The 17,520-nt window shown below is 36.6% G+C and overlaps 1 protein-coding gene across 1 annotated transcript; it reads right to left on the bottom strand.

Annotated features, from left to right (window-relative positions):
• Positions 1-336: 336 nt before the first annotated feature.
• On the bottom strand, positions 337-17,076 carry OSTN (osteocrin). The gene is made up of 5 exons (XM_053459049.1): positions 16,867-17,076; positions 7,581-7,679; positions 7,147-7,325; positions 1,228-1,324; positions 337-652 (listed from the first exon to the last, which is right to left on the bottom strand). Exons 2-4 carry the CDS (start codon positions 7,677-7,679, stop codon positions 1,240-1,242), a joined length of 363 nt encoding a protein of 120 aa, XP_053315024.1. The 5' UTR covers positions 16,867-17,076; the 3' UTR covers positions 337-652; positions 1,228-1,239.
• Positions 17,077-17,520: the final 444 nt, after the last annotated feature.

The raw sequence follows: 17,520 nt of genomic DNA, 5'->3' as shown, positions 1-17,520 counted from the left end.
AGGGCAGCATCTACTAAATGTGTATGTAATGGATGATTACTATTGGTGCCGAACAGCATTTTGGCACTCAAGAGGGTTAAAACAGAGCCACCTTAAAAATGTTCACAAGTTTGTACACAGTATTGGGGTAGTGGGTAACTCAAATGCATCCCCTGGACATCAATCTTGCAGACAATGTAAAGGTGATCTTGTTAATGCCCTTTGCTTGAGTGATAGAAGGAGCACTGACATTCTCAGTATTACTAAACATTGCAATGCGCTACAGTTGCCCTTTAGGACAAAATTACGCTTTTATCTACAAAACCTAACACAAAAAAAGAATTTAAAAAATTAATGTTTTGACTTTTTCATTATTATAATAACAATAAAAAACACACTTGTTGAAATTGATTATTTGAAAGGTTAGGAGCATTGCCGTGCAGTGCACTATTTACACATTTGCACCTTGTGATCTGAGCAGACACACCCTGGCGGTGAAAAGTTCTGACCTGATGGATTGAATCTATTATTGTTTTGACAGAGGATGTGAAATAGATTTATAGATGGTCAATTCATTAAACATTGTAACATAAATCAAGAGCAGGAACTCTCTGAGGCATCAGAAGTGTTTTGGTGGCTGAGATGTATCATATATCATCCAGGGTGTGAGCACCTGCAAAATAAAAACAGGAAAGGTAGCTCAACAGAACAAGACAACAAATTAAACAACTTTTGATGTAAGGGTACCAAAGTCAGAGTTTGAATTCCTTGTTAATTACAATTTCCTCAATCAAGCCAACGATTCCTTAAAAAGCAAAACTGAATTAAATGAAAAAAAAAAAAAAATACTGATGCCTTCATCAACAAACATTAATTTAGCCAAATAAGATTGTTGGCAGTGGGGTAACAAATGTACAGGGAACCCAGGGTTGCATTCATATGGGACCTCACCCCAAGACTCCTTGGCCATTTAGCTGTGGAAAGGTAAAGGGGTCTCTTTTTTTTGTAATCAGTAAACAGGCATCATAAAGCTATATGAAATCTATGTAGCTTGGAACTTTCTGCTCACCAACTGGACTCAGGGTACAACAGCTGCTAGGTCTAGTCACAGCTACATTCACTGTAGCCACTCAAGTGACCCCACTGGGGTCATACAAAATTAGGAATGGAGCGTGCAGCAAGCATCAACCATGCAAAGGTATTGTCTTTGATACTCTGCCAGCAGAACATAGTAGAAGACAAACTCACTTATTAAATCAGCTAGCCTCTTGCATTGGCAAGGCGGTTCATGCCAATTCTGTCAAGAGGAATTCCAAATCTCCTTTTTGGAAGGTCCACCACTTTCCTGCAAAAAGCAAAAAAAGACATATGGGAAATCTATGTATACAGTAGGTTCAATATGAGATTAAAAAAAAGCATATGATACTTCCCAATCCGACAACATTGTCAATATAATTCATTCTTTTTTACTCATCTAGAAGGACCTCTGTATCTGGGCAGCAAGGCAGGCTCAGCATGTGAGTGGACTAGGCTGGTGCGTGGCTTGGTCACATCTTGGCTTGTGCCAAACCATACTGGCTCACCCACATCCAATCAGTAAAGAGAGCTAGCAATTTTGGCATACTGTAAATGTTCCAGCCGCACCAATAAGATGTTAAAAAAGTTGCCCGCTGCAAATTATTAAGAATTGTAAGTTAAGCGATTTATGTAGTAATAAACTATGTATGGTCAACCTTCTATAAAGCAGCAAAACATGTTAATCAAAACTTACTAAATGTACTATTTTTTATGTCCTAAAATGAAAATAGCTCTTTTAATATGATATACTGTAAAATCCCCTGTGGACTAAAAGTGGACTAATGCCGCAGAAAGTGAGATACTATTTGAGCAGTCTGACAGCTAAGAAAGGTAAATTTGAACAATGATGCGATTGCAAAACCTTTTATTTATAAAGCAGATGTTTCCTCTTTTTCAAGTTTTCTGACCTTGTTTAGGCTTTCATATGAGAATAATAGTTTTGTCCCAAACTACGCCGTACGCAAGTAATTAAACTGTGTATAAATGCCATCATCCACTAGGTGTTTACTTTTGTGTTGTCTTGGTTTGAGTTTCTGAGGCGGTAGACACTGTGTGTGCACTAATCACACTTTTTCTTATGGATAAGGCTGCATATGAAACTATAATGAAACTATAATGAAACTATATAGATATGATTAAATCAGAAAATAATATAATGCTTAATATTGCATGTTAAGTAGCATTTAAATATATTACAAGATGTTTTACACAGAATACCATGCAGATAGGGAAATATACACTGCTGATTTGCGGTGTCTGGATCTACTCTATAATCACAGCAGGGAAATAAAACATTTCAACCCTGCCCCAGCTAACCATTTATTCTCACTTTGTCCCAAATCTATAAAGTCTTCTTCAGGGGCAAGTGTTCCCCAAGACCCATCACACCTGATGGTGTAATGTGAAGGAGGTGCATGTTTCTACAGCACTCATAAAAGACATAAACTTCAAAATAAAAGAAGTCTTAAAGCATTCTTCTGATATAAGAATAAAGATAAGAAGAATGTTACGAGCATTTAGTTTTTAGAGCAGTTTAGAAGTCACTTTCAAACTGGAAAACAACTCTGACATTGGAGTGGACTAATTATAGATGCAAGGTTTTTTTTTTGCCTTGTTAAGGTGCATTCATTAATTCTATGGCACGTTCAGTCCTGAGCTGCATATCCTGTATTATACACTGAGAATATATAGACCTCACAATGTATTTCAATTAAACAGTTAACCCAATTTAAATTAAAAACACAAAGATCCTCAACTTTATGTCTGTACATATTTATTTTAGAAAGTTCTGAGTCATATTGTGCATTTGCTAAAATTGATATGTTATATTTTGTTAATTAATGTTAATAATGTTTCTTATTAACAACTTACGTCACTGTGATCTTTTTTCACCGAATTAGCCCAGAACTTGGTTTGCCAGGAATATGGATGCTGCATTAAGGCCAGGACCAAAACTAATGTTTTGTTAGTTTAGAGGCATGAACTGCAATTATTAGCAATAAACTGTCAGGCCCCATTAAGGCTGCGGAGCTGCTTATCTCTACTTTGCCCTGTCTCGCTACAGTTCCCCTGTCTCGCTACAGTTCCTTATGCTCTGTCCTGTACTTCTGATTCTTTGATTCCAGTCCTGCTCTTAGCTTCAGCTCCTGTTTCCTTTATAAAGTGTTATGTTTGTCTCAGTCAGCAGTCTAAAGGATTGTCCTTCTCAGTTATGTGTTTAGAGTCAATGTTTAGTTTCAGCTTATTAGTAATAAGTAATTCAGTAGGCAGGGTTTAGTGCTAGGACCCACTGAATATTAGAGTACTTTGACGTAGTAGTGGGCTAAGCATACTATGGCCATAAGATGTGACTAAATCTCCAATTGTTATCTTATAGTCCTAGGCTAGTCCTGTATTTATGTGTGTCAGTCTCTTATGTGCCTTTGCCCTCTTTGCTGAATCATCTGAGGATTTTGGTTCCTCTCTCCCCACGTCCCAGTTTAAGATATCCTATCCTTGCTTAAAGGAGAAGTGTCTGAGGATCTCGGCTCCTCACTCCATCCATTTTGTTCCTTGCCTTGTTCCCTGTCCTTTGTTGTGTCTTGTACCATGTATGTCACGTCTGGCTATGTTTCTTCCTCGGGCCTCCCTGTTCCTTGCACTGCCCCCCTTGCTTGCTATGTTTCTACTGTTACTCTGCTTAGCTTCCCTACTCCCAGTGTGCAGCATCCTGCATGTTTCTCTGTTGAGCTATGTCTCATGCCTGTTCCAGGGTGCCTGCAGGATATCACCAGGTTCTGTTTTGTACTGGACAACATCTGCTGCTATGTCAGGGCCCGGCATGTGGTCGCACAATCCTGGTGTTCAACACCCAGGACAGTGCAGTCGCCCCGCAACAAGGCCTTGTCTGACTCTGCTACTGCGCAATATCTCCTCAATTCCATCAATGGGCGCTCTGGGTCATGACAGTCATCTGTATTGACCCAGCTACTGACATAAAAATAACTAACTAGAGTGTGCTGGTTCCCTCTTGTGGTGATTCCTAATTCCTGCAGCCTCAAAGCATCTCTCATAAATCTAGCCCTACCAGTGCCAGTTCAGTTTGAAAAATGCAATTTGTTGAGATCAAGTAAGATATTTGGCTTGAATACTTTCTAAAGGTGCCAAAGCAATGTAACTTGAAAAGAAGTCAAATAAATGTTTACACTTTTATAATATATATAATACATAATTAATTCATAAAACAATTGTTTGGATAAAATGCAAACATGATGGAGGAAGAAAGTCTTTGCGTTCAAGGTAGTAATGTCTGATTCTGACAGCTAACCTTCCAACTTTTAGTAGATACTTATTTATCATGGTCTGCCAACTAACTAAAACACTGAATGTTTTCCTATCCTCCAAAGGCCCTGTAGGCAATCAGTGGTGTAACATAAAACACTAGGTTCCCCTATGTTAAAGGGCCTGTGTCTCCAGGTATGTATCCCTATTTTAGATGTGAATCACATCTCTCATCTGGCCTCCTCGTGATGTATAGAAGCTTAGGGTCACAATATGATATCGTATCCTATCGTTCAGCTCGAAACATCAGAATACATCAGAATCTGGCAGGACCGGTAAGGTAATTGGATTCTCCCACCCTCCCTGTAACTACTTCCCCTCCCCACAATCACACACTAAAAGGAAGGAAAAAAGAGAAAAATCATAAGATAAATTATATTATATAAATCTTGTAATTTCTGATATAAATAATTCTGTTTTTTACTATAAAATAATGGTGGTGGATGGTGGGAAGCAGTTTTACTATATATTTGTATCCTATCTCTTATGGATGCTGGAAACTGAAAGTCTGAAACTGGAAGTGATGTTGTATGAAAACTGACAATACCACTGAATGTAAGCATATTGGATATATAAGAAGAGAAGTATTCCAGTTTCAGTACACCCGGGGAAGCCTACCTGTTGCTTTGTACCTTAACAAGAACTTTGGACTGAAAGACTATTGCTTCTTCAGACCATCCTGAGACTATTGACGGTTTTTTAAAGAGTGGAGTTACACCTTTTTAGATGTAAGATTGGATTTGTTATTACAGCTTTTCATTGATTCTGTTTGTTCAGAAAATTATTCTTTTGTCTAGAAAATTATAGAAAAATTATAGAAAATTGCAGAATGTGCACAATTACCTTTGACATTATGTGTATTCACTACATACTACACTATATATATTTATCTGCTTATATTACAACAAATTTAAAGTTTACTGAAGACCACTGAGGACAAACTATTAAGTATGCATACTGTATTTGTTATTCACTATTTAAATTGTACTACAAATATAGACACAGCGCTTTTTTTTCTTCTTTTGGTGTTTTATACATTTTATGAACCTTTTAGGGAATCTTGATTTGATTGTTGCTGCTATCTTAATTTTCCAACAAAAAGTTCTTCATTAACTGGGCGCTTTAGCATTTACAGGCTATCACTTTTTTAAACACCTTAAATGTTGAGGGTATGCTGTGCCGTTAAATATGCCATTAAGCTAATGCCAAACCGTTACTCATCCATGTTTATATAATAACGCTTTGTGACAAATTTGCACAAAAGTAAGCCATTAGCGTTATAACAAACACTTCATGTGTGCATAATAACTTAAATAATTAGCAGCCATGTCAGAGCATCAGTGTCAGGCTCAAAGTGCCCCCTTTATTCACCAAGGAGCTTTGTAGGCCCCATGGACGTGAAGGAGTTCTACACTGCAGGCAGGGGCGTAACTAGAAACCTCAGGGCCTCGGTGCGAGAATCTGTTAAGGGCCCCCCCAACCCATCTATCCCTTTCTCACTATCTCTCCTCTCCCTCCCTACCCCCCTTCTCACGATCTCACCTCTCCCTCCCTACCCCCTTCTCCTGATCTACCCTCTCCCTCCCTACCCCCCTTCTCACGATCTACTCTCTCCCTCGCTACCCCCCTTCTCACTATCTACCCTCTCCCTCCCTACCCCCCCTTTCTCATGATCTACCCTCCCTTTCTCATGATCTACCCTCTCCCTCCCTACCCCCCTTCTCACGATCTACCCTCTCCCTCCCTACCCCCCTTCTCACGATCTACCCTCTCCCTCCCTACCCCCCTTCTCACGATCTACCCTCTCCCTCCCTAACCCCCCTTCTCACGATCTACCCACTCCCTCCCTACCCCCTCCTTTGTAGGTCACTTACCGTCAACTCCTGTGTTGGGAGCGTGAGGAGTTTGTCTCCGGTGCCGGCGCTTCACTGCTGAGCGCCAGCATATGACGTCATATGTCGGCGCTCAGCGTGAGGAGCGCCGGCACCCGAGACAAACGCCTCACGCTCCCAACACTGCACTCTGGGCAGCGCTGAGGCAGGCGGCGGCGACGGCGGCAGCAGCGGGGAGCAGAGGCATCCTGGATGTCTGTCAGTCAGGGGGGCCCAAGAGTTGCCGAGCGGTCGTTTTCAGCAACCGCTCGGCACTCCTTGGACCCCCCTGACTGGCAGAACTCCAGGGCCCGGTCGCAGTCGCGACCCCTGCGACCCCGGTAGTTCCGCCACTGACTGCAGGGACAGCTGCTGTTCAAGTTAGTTCCCAAGCCACTCAAAGACTATAGTATCATCTATGCCTTAAGAAGTTTAAGAAAGAAAATTAAATAATTCCCCAATATTTAACCTTTTTTATGCTGTAATTAATGATATTATTAAATTACTATATTAAGTACTTCTTTCATGGTCAAGATATATATAATAGGTTCCCTTGACTTTTCTGCTGCTGGGACAGACTCTGGATAATGTGTTCTTCTGGGTACATCCACTCACATCAACAAATAAAATTGTGCAACAGGAAGTGTATTTTTAAGGACAGGACCCCTCTCCCCAAATAAAGCAAAAAGGAAATGTAGTATGTACAGTAGAGAGAGCCATTATGTGATATGAAACCCCATCTCTCTGCACAGTGCAACCATGTAAATCAGACATATCAATGCCAACAATGTACAACGGTTTCACATCCCAGTTTACCTGCAATGAGTAAACACCACACTGCAAAACAACTAGTAAGTCCATTCTTTTTATACGAATGGGGTAACTCAAGACTTGTTACCTTTGTTTGCCCTTTAATTCAATGGAACCTGCAGAAAGTCTGTCTAGAGGAGACCCAAAGCCAGGAAAGCTTCTTTTCTTCTTGGTCTCAATCACATCATTCTCCAGAGAGACAAGCTCGTCTAGAAGCAGGAGCTTCGCTGCCAAGTCCGCTGCTGACTTTTCTTCACTGGATACTGACTGTGAACCAACATCCAAAACATTAGTCAGATGACTGGAAATAAATATAGACTGCATGGACAACAAAAATAGTATCTTTTTACTGAATGTAATATGTATTTGTAGACTTATAGATGAACCAAGATCTTCTTTGTAAGCATACAATTTTCATTGATTTTTTTTATATATATAACACTTAATATGAGGCATTAGAATAGACAGTACTCACTAAGCTGCGTATAGCAGTATAGCTGTGTTTAAGTATTACTTACATACCTCTGTAGAGGCTTCGGTGAGAATTCCCCTTCCTGCGGTCCACTGCAGCAGAGAAACAGAAAGCACCAGACAGATACTCACATGGCTCCACTCCAGCATCTGCGAAAACACACCAACAACAGTGAGGACCGATATGAGTCACACAATTAAGAAACACTTTCCACTTTGTACAGACAATTTTTTTGCATCAGCAGAAATATTTTCTATTGTGGACCCTTAATATTAAAGTCACCACATTTAAGGGGCACGTCCCACAGATGCTTGAATCGATGGAAATACGCAGAATTGTTAGGCCAAGTCAACACCTTGAACACTTTGTTGGGTTCCTCAAACCATTTCTGAACCATTTTTGCTTTGTGTCAGGGTGCATTATCCTGATGATAGAGGCGAATGCTATCAGGGAATACCGTGTCCATGAAAGGGTGTACTTGGTCTGCAGCAATGCTTAGGTAGGTAGTACGTGTCAAAGTAACATCCACATGATTGGCAAGACCCAAGGTTTCCCAGCAGAACATTGCCCAAAGCATCCCATTGCCCTTGCTGGCTTGCCTTCTTCCCGCCTTGGTGCCATGTGTTCTCCAGGTAAGCGATGCACATGCACCTGGCCATCCACGTGATGTAAAAGAAAACGTGATTCGTCAGACCAGACCACCTTATTCCATTGCTCCGTGGTCCTGTTCTTATGCTCATGTGCCCATTTTAGGCGCTTTCGGCAGTGGATAAGGGTCAGCATGGGCAGCCTGACCTGCCTGCGGCTACCATACACAACAAACTGTGATACACTGTGTGTTCTGACACCTTTATATCGGAACCAACATTAACTTTTTTCAGCAATTTGAGATGCAGTAACTTATCTGTTGGATTTGACCACACGGGCCAGCCTTAGTCCCCCATGTGCATCTATAATTCTTGGCCGGCAATGACCCTGTTGGTAGGTACCAACCATTGCAGACTTGGAACACCCCACAAGAGCTGCAGTTTTGGAGAAGCTCTGACCCAGTCATCTAGCCATCACAATCTGGCCCTTGCCGCTCAGATCCTTATGCTTGACCATTTTTCCTGCTTCTAACACATCAACTTTGAGGATGAAATGTTCACCTACTGCCATGATAACAAGATTATCAGTGTTATTCACTTTACCTGTCAGTGGTCATAATGTTATGGTTGATTGGTGTATATACAGTAAGTGATTTGGCCAATTGCACTTGTATTTATCAAGCAAGTTAGAAGAAAGATATTTCTAGGCAAATTGTGTTTTTGGTCCCTGGGGCACAACATTCAGACAGCACAGAGGGCTTGTGCCCCAACAGCCTCAAAAGTGCAGGACAGTGTCTATACAGGTGAAGCTAATTGGAGCTCATATGACCTAATAAGAAATGTTTAAAAGGGACCAGACTGGCCCAGTTTATACTCTCCTTTTTCTCAGCCAAGGGAGCTGGTTGACTTCAGGGAACTGCTGGATTGTTTTGTGTTGGGATATAGCGTTTGTGTTATGTTGGGAAGTGGAGAAGCCACCAGAACCTTAGAGAGCAAAACTAATGTTTATTCCGTGCTCAGAAAAGCAAGGCTTAATTTAGATTTTTGTTCATTTTATTTGTGATAATTAATTAAGTCAAACAATATTGTCTGCTTTTGGAGGACTGACATTTGTTTTTAAAAAATGAACACTTGATGTCGGTTACACATTTTAAACAAGAAGAATCCAGGGAAATACAAAAAAAGACGTGTTTCTACTGGTTTCCCACAACTCTATGCCTGAAATTCCATTTACTTTTCCTCAGAGGGTTACTTCGGCACATTCACCCATCCAAAACATTCTGACTGCTGTTTCAAATGAAGAGTGTATAGTTCGATACTAGGCTTCGAGATACAAGGTAGTTCCAGGGCTGTCACTCCAACGCAATTAACACCTTAATTCAGTTACAATAAAAAATTGGATGTAATAAAATACAAAAAAAATCTAAATCCTCTTATTATGTGTTTTAAGCACCACTATATTATTAGTCCACTTGACCAACAATTCTCTGTACATGATTGGATCACAAGTATATGTGTTATTAGTGTGTTGGGACGCAGGAAGAAGCTGTGAACAACACAGGATTACATAGGGATTCCATACCCTTTCATCAAATATTTTTGATAAATGTGTAGTGCCTAGTTCTCTGGATAAATGTTATTCCTTATATTTGTAAAATACACTTAGGGATTTCTACATGTATATATTGATAAAAGTTAAAAAAAAATATTTTCTTATTTTCCAACTATATCCATACAGAGATATCTGAATGTCTGTGTACGGGTTTCTTTACTCAACAGAAAACTTTGCAAGTTAAAGACCAAACTTGGTCCTTGTAGCAGGAAAATCTCACTGAGGTTGGCCTCACATAATAGAGTTAATACAGTGAATGATTAATTTAATTGCCATTCATTTATAACTCACTGTTTAGTGAGTAACACTATTTAAACAATATTATTCCTATATATTTTAAACTGGCCTGAATTTAATCATGGTTAAATGGTAAATGTGTCCTCTATAGCGTCCTCTTCTTTTTTTTTGATAAAGGCCATAGACTGCACTATGGAAGCCTCAAACTCATACAGCCGATACACAGTAAAACAAAGGTTATTTTAGGGAAATCTTTTTTTCATGCTTTTTATGTAATAAAGCTTGGTATATTGTTCACTTACAAGGCAGGCTATATTACTTTACAAAACCGAAATCTAAATGTGGTGTATTAAGATAAGATATTATTTAATCCGGTTGATGTGATCTTTTCTACGAGGAAGAAAATCACATAAAAGAGTGCTTTGTATCATTTAGGTGTTTGCCTAAATGTTTTACTAAAAATTAGGCCCTCACGTTTCCTACAATAGGGTGAATAGAGTGAATTGGCTTTTATTATGGCTGTATGCATTTAGAAGTATAAAGACTCTCTATCACCCCTTCGATAACCACATCCTGATTATTTGGACGTGAGGATGTAAAAATAAACGGACAGCCTAAATACACACATTTAATATGGCTTAATGTGCTTGCTTGGGTTTATTCATCCAAAAGACCAAAGTCCTAAAAATAGGATATGGTATACTAACAAAAATAAACCCTAGCACCTGACTTACAAAAGACACTTGATTAGGTGGTTGAAATTAGATGAGTGCAGATTTTGAAAGGTGTATCATTTGCTTCCTCTGATTTCCTCGCTCTGGCGCCCAAAACAAAATGCTGAGGTTAAAGGTGATTTATTTTAAGTTTTGAATGAGTTTTAAGGCATGTTTTGGGGAGATCCTAGTTTGTGACCTCTTTTGACTTCGAATAGCTGCAGTTATATGTGTAAATTGTGCCTGTTTATCCGCAAACCATCCCAAGTAACAGACTGTAATCCAGTTCCTAAGAAACTGATGGAGGGGTTCTAAGTATATCTAGGAGAAAGGAAACATTTATCATTCCATTTGCTTCGTTTTAATTAAATTGCTATTTTAGGACAGAGTTTTCATACATTCTTGAGGTCGAAGCATCACAGAGTTGAATTAAGTAAATTCTAGAGAAGTGTGAGGAAGCTTTAAAGCTGCAAGCGGCCTTATTCACAAGATATCCAACATCTAATGTATGTATAAATTATTAAAAAAAATCTTTGTACTAGCTTTGGAGCTCAACATTTCCCACAATTTTGTTCACTATTAATGAAACAAGAGCATTGTTGTCCAACTGGAGGCACAGTGATAAGATTCTGTCTTCAGTCGTTTAGTAAAATCCAATGCCCACATCTAATCTTCTGAATCACATGTAACCATTTACATGTAAAACTTGGACAAGGGGATAACATTTTTGACCCCATAAAAATTTTAGTAGATGCTGATGCTTAAAGATCTTTTGTCACCCATTGAAATACAATCCAAGGTCTAAACCTGATCAAAGCTGCATTCTAACTAACCCTAACTAATGCAAAGGCCAATGTGGAAAATTACTAAACTCTAACTAACCAAAGGAGAAAGTAGAGCAGTACTGCAAATGTAAAAAAAATACCCCTAGTAATCTGTGGAGTGGGTGCAAAAAACATTTAAACTTGGGAAAAATGCAGCAAATTAATGGTTTCTACACCTAGTTTGGATCTAGCCCTTGCTACAGTGTGTGCTAATCGACAAGTATATTCTACAGGTTTTTATGTGTAAAATTCAAAATTTAAAATGTTTTAGCCGCCTACATTGAAGATAGATGTAAAGCCATAGATCGCAGAGTAATTTTTACAAAATAAGTTTCTTCTATGATTTTACAAATGTATGGTTTTTAATTTCAGAAGCAGTTAACAACATCCTTTTCTTTCCCTCTGAATACGTGATCCCTCTCCGGACCCTGCATGTTGACAGCTCATATTTCAAGTCTAGTCATGGTTTGGCTTCCTGAGCAATGTCATATCTGAATTACTCCGCTGTGTGGTTTGCATTAGATTATATCCCTTGTCTATGAACTAGACCTATTTATGACTTTTACAATGTATCAGTCATTGTTGATGATCCAAATAAAACACAGAGAGAGGAAGACAGGCAGGAGAACATATTTGTGCCATAACAAGGCATAATAAGTCTGAAAAGTACATAAGCGAAGAGAATTTCTAATAACATATGCTAAAAGCAATATGCGATCTACATCTTAATTGTGTCATTTAATACTCGATCCAAATCCCCCCATAATAATTCATCAACAACTTATCCAAATCAGTTTTGTTTTAATTTATTTTAATTTTATTGAATTTACTGTTACTCTTGAGTAAATCATGATTTTAAAGTATATGTCATGGATCCATGCTATATATATATTAAGGTTATAGAATAAAAATGTTGTATTAACTATTTGGAGTTCACATGTAGTTTTATTTTAAGTAAATATATATGGCTAGATTATTGAATCTAATGGTTCTAAAATAACTGTATGTATGTGCTTCTTGTTATGAAGCACAGTATATAAGAAATTGTAGTTTTGGTGCAACTGCAATAATAATGCAATATTATTGGTTTGAAAAGATAGGGTTTATGTAAATCTTCATATTTTTGATACAGAAAATTCTCAAAACTTTAATATTTCAGACTAACAATTAATATATAATACCTTTTATTTTGATAAAATGTACCTCCAATGGTTTTGGAGCCTGATTAATATCAAGCATGCTAACACCTGGCATTGAGTACAAATTCTTTTTAGTAATACTCAGCATTGTTTTGTGGCCCATTTCCTGAATAAAAAACAAAAATATTTTTTTATGACCGCTCATTTACTGTAAGAAATGAATCAGGGTGAGATGATCAAACCGCAAGACATTTGTTTCACATGCCAAGAAAACAACAAAAAAACCATAGGGATAAAAAATAGACATAAAATCTTAACACGGTTTTGCATACAACCGAATTGTATATTGGTAAAGCTGGAGTAGCATGGTAACTATCAGTGTGATCAAAGGTGAGGCTAACAACAATATCGGTCATATGGTGAGAACGTAGGAATTTTGATGGAAGTTTAGATTTGTGTCTGATTGTGGCAGAACCTGCATTAGTTAATCAATTTCCTTCTCTTCATCCAACCACATATAGATTGCCTGAACCAATGAACAACAAGATTGGAGGGCAATGTGATATGACTCTATACCACCAACACCTTCTTTCTAGCGGACCAGCACAAGTAAGTATTGGAAAAACGTATTTGACGACAGTGAAAAAGGACCCCTGCTTTCTCACAAACCTTGTGGCGCAAATTGAGAGTAATTCTTTTTTCTGGTGTTTCCTTCCAATGCCCTTAAGCCAGTGGCTTAAGGAAACCAACTGATTCACAGAGTTGTGGCTGCAGCTGTTGACCTTTTATCATTTATCATTATCAAATTATATACAGCTACTCTTCCAGACCTTATGCTTTTCCTGGACACACACTCACTTGTTGAGTATTGAGTTCTATCTTTATAGTATTGAGTATTTTGATTTCCTATCATCGCTCATGCTAATTGGGTAAACAAACTTTGATAGCCCTCTTGTATTATTGTGCAAGAAATAATGTACCTTTAATGAAATGGTTATATGTGTTTTCTGGGCCACACTTTTACATAGTTATGTTATTCCTATAGCATATTGACCAAATTCTAGTTAGGTCAAGTATAAAAAATATACAAAAATAAGGGAGCACACAACCTAAAAAACATAAAAGGCATAAACATTCAGATTCCCGGGCTGCTGCTAGAATAATAGTGGCCAATAAGTACACAAAACAAAGCAAGCAAGAATTGATCGCATAGCCAGCGAATACCATTAAAAAAACAACTAAGGCGTAAATATCTCGCCATATATTGCTTAGCCCACCACTTCGTAGTTATAAAGGCTAAACTCTATTTATGTCATAGGGATAATTTATTAAAAAAAAGCAATTCTGGTAGAAAGTGGTAAATGTAGACCAATCAGATAGTAAATTCAATTGGTTGCTATGGGAATTCCATGACGTTTACCATTGTGTACCAGAAATGCTCCTTCCAAATATCCCCAATGTCATAAAATTTGCTAATAAAGAACAAAAACAGGCTCTGTTTATGTGTGCTTGATTCATAAATGTATTTTTTTAAATCGATGTATTGTTTCTTTATACATTCAATAAATATATAACATCAATGTAATTGCTTGAAGAATAATTGTGTAGAGTTTACCTAAAACAAGCTGCTTTTCCCCAAGCGTGTTACAGTGGATGCAAAATACAGATTTTATAATTCATATATTATTGTACGTTTTTATTTCTGCATTAAGCACCACTGCTAGCTGATTACAACAATTACAGGAAAATTATATTTATTATTTCAAGTAATTGGAATAAGTACTTACAGATTTTTTTAAGGATCGGCAAGCATTGTTTCTTCAATCTGGCTTGATACAAGCAGTATTTGCTTTAACTATTTTACCACTGTTTGGCACATATTATCTTTTAATACATTTTATAAAAAAGCATTAAATATTATATTATGTAGATTATTAGCTATTCTATGTATGCATATCAGTCTGCCTAGTGTTGATGTTTAAGAACAAATGTTAGCAATTTTAGCCAGTTTTGACATGTCTGTTACCTATAAATGACCCACTTTAAATTCTTAGGTGTTTACACCAAAGATTTTTATGAAGATTTTTATGAAGAAAATTGACAAATTTCCTTAAAAAAGATAATTTTGGCTCATTGCATGATCTGAAATATATATATATATATATATATATATATATATATATATATATATATATATATTTCTATATCTGTATGAGAAATTCATATTGATAAATAGAAAACATAAAAAGTTACCTGTTCACAAGTAAACAATCTATAGAACAAAACACTGCTGTTATTATGATTGCAGATTTCTTTTAGCGTTCTAGTTTTCAGAACTCTGTAAGGAATAGGTTGGATGAAACTTTTTTCCCAAAAATCACAAACAACATTATATATTTTACATATTGGAGTGTTTATTTTATAATGTACCGGTAGTTTAAATACTCAAATAAATGTATTCATTATATACCATGTATTTTTTTGTAATAACCTTGATGGTGCATAGTGTAATTTTCATATAGATGCCCCTTCAATAAAAATATATAAAGTTGTTCTGGCAAATGTACTACGTCTACAACCTCCCTCAGTATATGCCAATTCACTTCTGATGTAGTATGCATTACAATATAGGAAAATACCCTATGGGCCTCAACAATTTTTTGCTCAGTTCATCTCTAGGCATCAGTCAAAAAAATCATGCACATCAGGAATACATGCAATCTTGAATACCTTGCCATATGTATTAGGTTTCATAAGGAGGAGACTCAGAACATGCATATGCTGGAATTTCAGAGCATGATTACAAGCCAATGTTCACAATTGATGTCCCATAATGATAAGAAATGTATTATTAAATTAATCAGTCATTTACTCATGCTCAAATGTTATCCAGTGTTCTGTAAATATGTTTGCAAACCAAACACATAGCATGAAAAACAAAACTTACTAAAAGTAACAACCAAAAAGACAAACACATTTTTACAAAGAAAAAAAAAATCATGTAAAACATACATAAAGTTATTGAAAGAATTGGGTAAAAAAATGTGTATGTCATTTTAAAATTCAGGGTTATGATGAAGTAAATGAAAAATATTTAAATTATTGTAAATGTTTTATAAACACTATTATTAAACACCTATAATAACTATAAAGATAGAACATTTTTATAATGAATTCGGTGTACATTTAATTTGTTAAACTGTTTTCACGTTTCATAAAACTACATATTAAAAAAAATTTGAAATAAAAGGCAAAGAAAACTTTCTTGTACTGTTTGCCATTTAATTTAAAAAAACGTTAAGTGGATTTTTTACTTTTTTCCACTAATTGTCATTTGGGAATTTACAACAGTTAAAACAAGTATAAGTATATATATTACAATACAGCTCCCATCACCTTCTGAAAGTAAGGGTAGCAGAGTCTAGCTGAGAGGTCTGGTTGTCCACATTCAAAATCCAAACCTGAAGGTGTCAACTGTTAATCTGGGGTGAACATTTGTAACAAGAGTATTAAATCTATCTATCTATCTATCTATATATATAGATATATATATATATATATATATATATATATATATATATATGTGTGTGTGTGTGTGTTTTATATATTTACATGTTTTTGTTTATATATATATATATATATATATATGAATATATATCTATATATATTCGTGTACTATAGCTATTAAAGTTTAGAAGCATATGTGATTCATTGCTAAACCCTCCTGCTAATGTAAACTTACTTCACTATTTTAATTCCACTGGATAATTAGCTATAATTAGATATAGCTTTCCAAATTCACTAGAAACGTATTGGCAGGTGTAAGTACATGAGCTAAGGTGCCTGCCCAAAACTTCCAATGGAAATTATATTTATATGCACAATATCCCCTACTATTTTTCAGAACTGAACTAAACTTAATAAAATAAATGGTATACAATCGTTAGATATATTTAAAATATAGAAAGAGGCAAATGCAGATTTGTTATAGCTTCCTGACAACATGTGTCCCTTATCATTTGTATCAGAATAAACAAGAATAAATTTGATCTAAACAAGAAAATATAGCATATTGTGTCAATATTAAATAGCAGACATTCAATTGAATAAAGTTCACACTTGGAATAATAAGTATTTCTTTGCGATACTAGATTGTTTACATGAAGTTTACAAAAGTATACATTTAGGCTATTTGGCCATTTCTTTCCCCCCCTAACCCTTTACCTTGAACGGGAATTCAAAAGATTTTCAACTTTGTGTCTTCTCACTGTGCTGTTGTCCCCTTCTGTTGAATACTTAGTTTAGAGCTTGTTCTCTGAGATTTTATAGCCCTTGCTCCAGCCTCCACACTCCAATCCCTGCCTTTGGTTTTTCTTACATCACTTTTAAAGATTTTCCACTGATCTTTGTTTTAAAAGTTTCCTTCCTCTGTCTATTTCACTTTCCCCTTTACCTTCTTTGCCTCTTAATTGCATAGGCGACCAAAAAGCATTTGCAGTCAAACATACAGTGGTGCTTTACAAAACATTAGTGCTCCTTATCAATACACTCTATTTTAAGAACCTAGACTAAATATAAGGGAAAATGAACCACAAATATAGCTTCACTTCAATGTGATTTAATATATTCAATAAGTCTTTACTATTCCTAGAAAAACCTGCCCTGTGACTGTGCCTGACTGTAAATAAAGTGTAACTAGAATCCTCATTTAAACTGAGCTGTGTCCTCTCATATAGCAGATCCAAACCTCAGGAAATGGCTGTGTTTGGAACTAGAATAAAAAAAAGAAATATTTAAAAATAATTTGCTTAACTGTTGAGGTTTTAGTCTGTATACGGTCAAATTACAATATTTCCTATTGCCTCTCCAGGAGACCCA

Source organism: Spea bombifrons, chromosome 3 (genome assembly GCF_027358695.1).
Source record: "Spea bombifrons isolate aSpeBom1 chromosome 3, aSpeBom1.2.pri, whole genome shotgun sequence".
Taxonomy (NCBI): Eukaryota; Metazoa; Chordata; class Amphibia; order Anura; family Pelobatidae; genus Spea; species Spea bombifrons.
Note: the sequence above shows the minus strand (reverse complement) of the source record. Positions and strands in the feature narration are given on the sequence as shown.

What these genes read in the sequence shown, in the direction of transcription:
- OSTN (XM_053459049.1), bottom strand. Translation starts at nt 7,679, where the DNA reads ATGCTGGAGTGGAGCCATGTGAGTATCTGTCTGGTGCTTTCTGTTTCT. An exon ending in TCACCGAAGCCTCTACAGAG is followed by an intron (nt 7,326 to 7,580) that starts GTATGTAAGTAA and finishes GTTGGTTCACAG; the next exon opens with TCAGTATCCAGTGAAGAAAA. An exon ending in GAATTAAAGGGCAAACAAAG is followed by an intron (nt 1,325 to 7,146) that starts GTAACAAGTCTT and finishes TGCTTTTTGCAG; the next exon opens with GAAAGTGGTGGACCTTCCAA.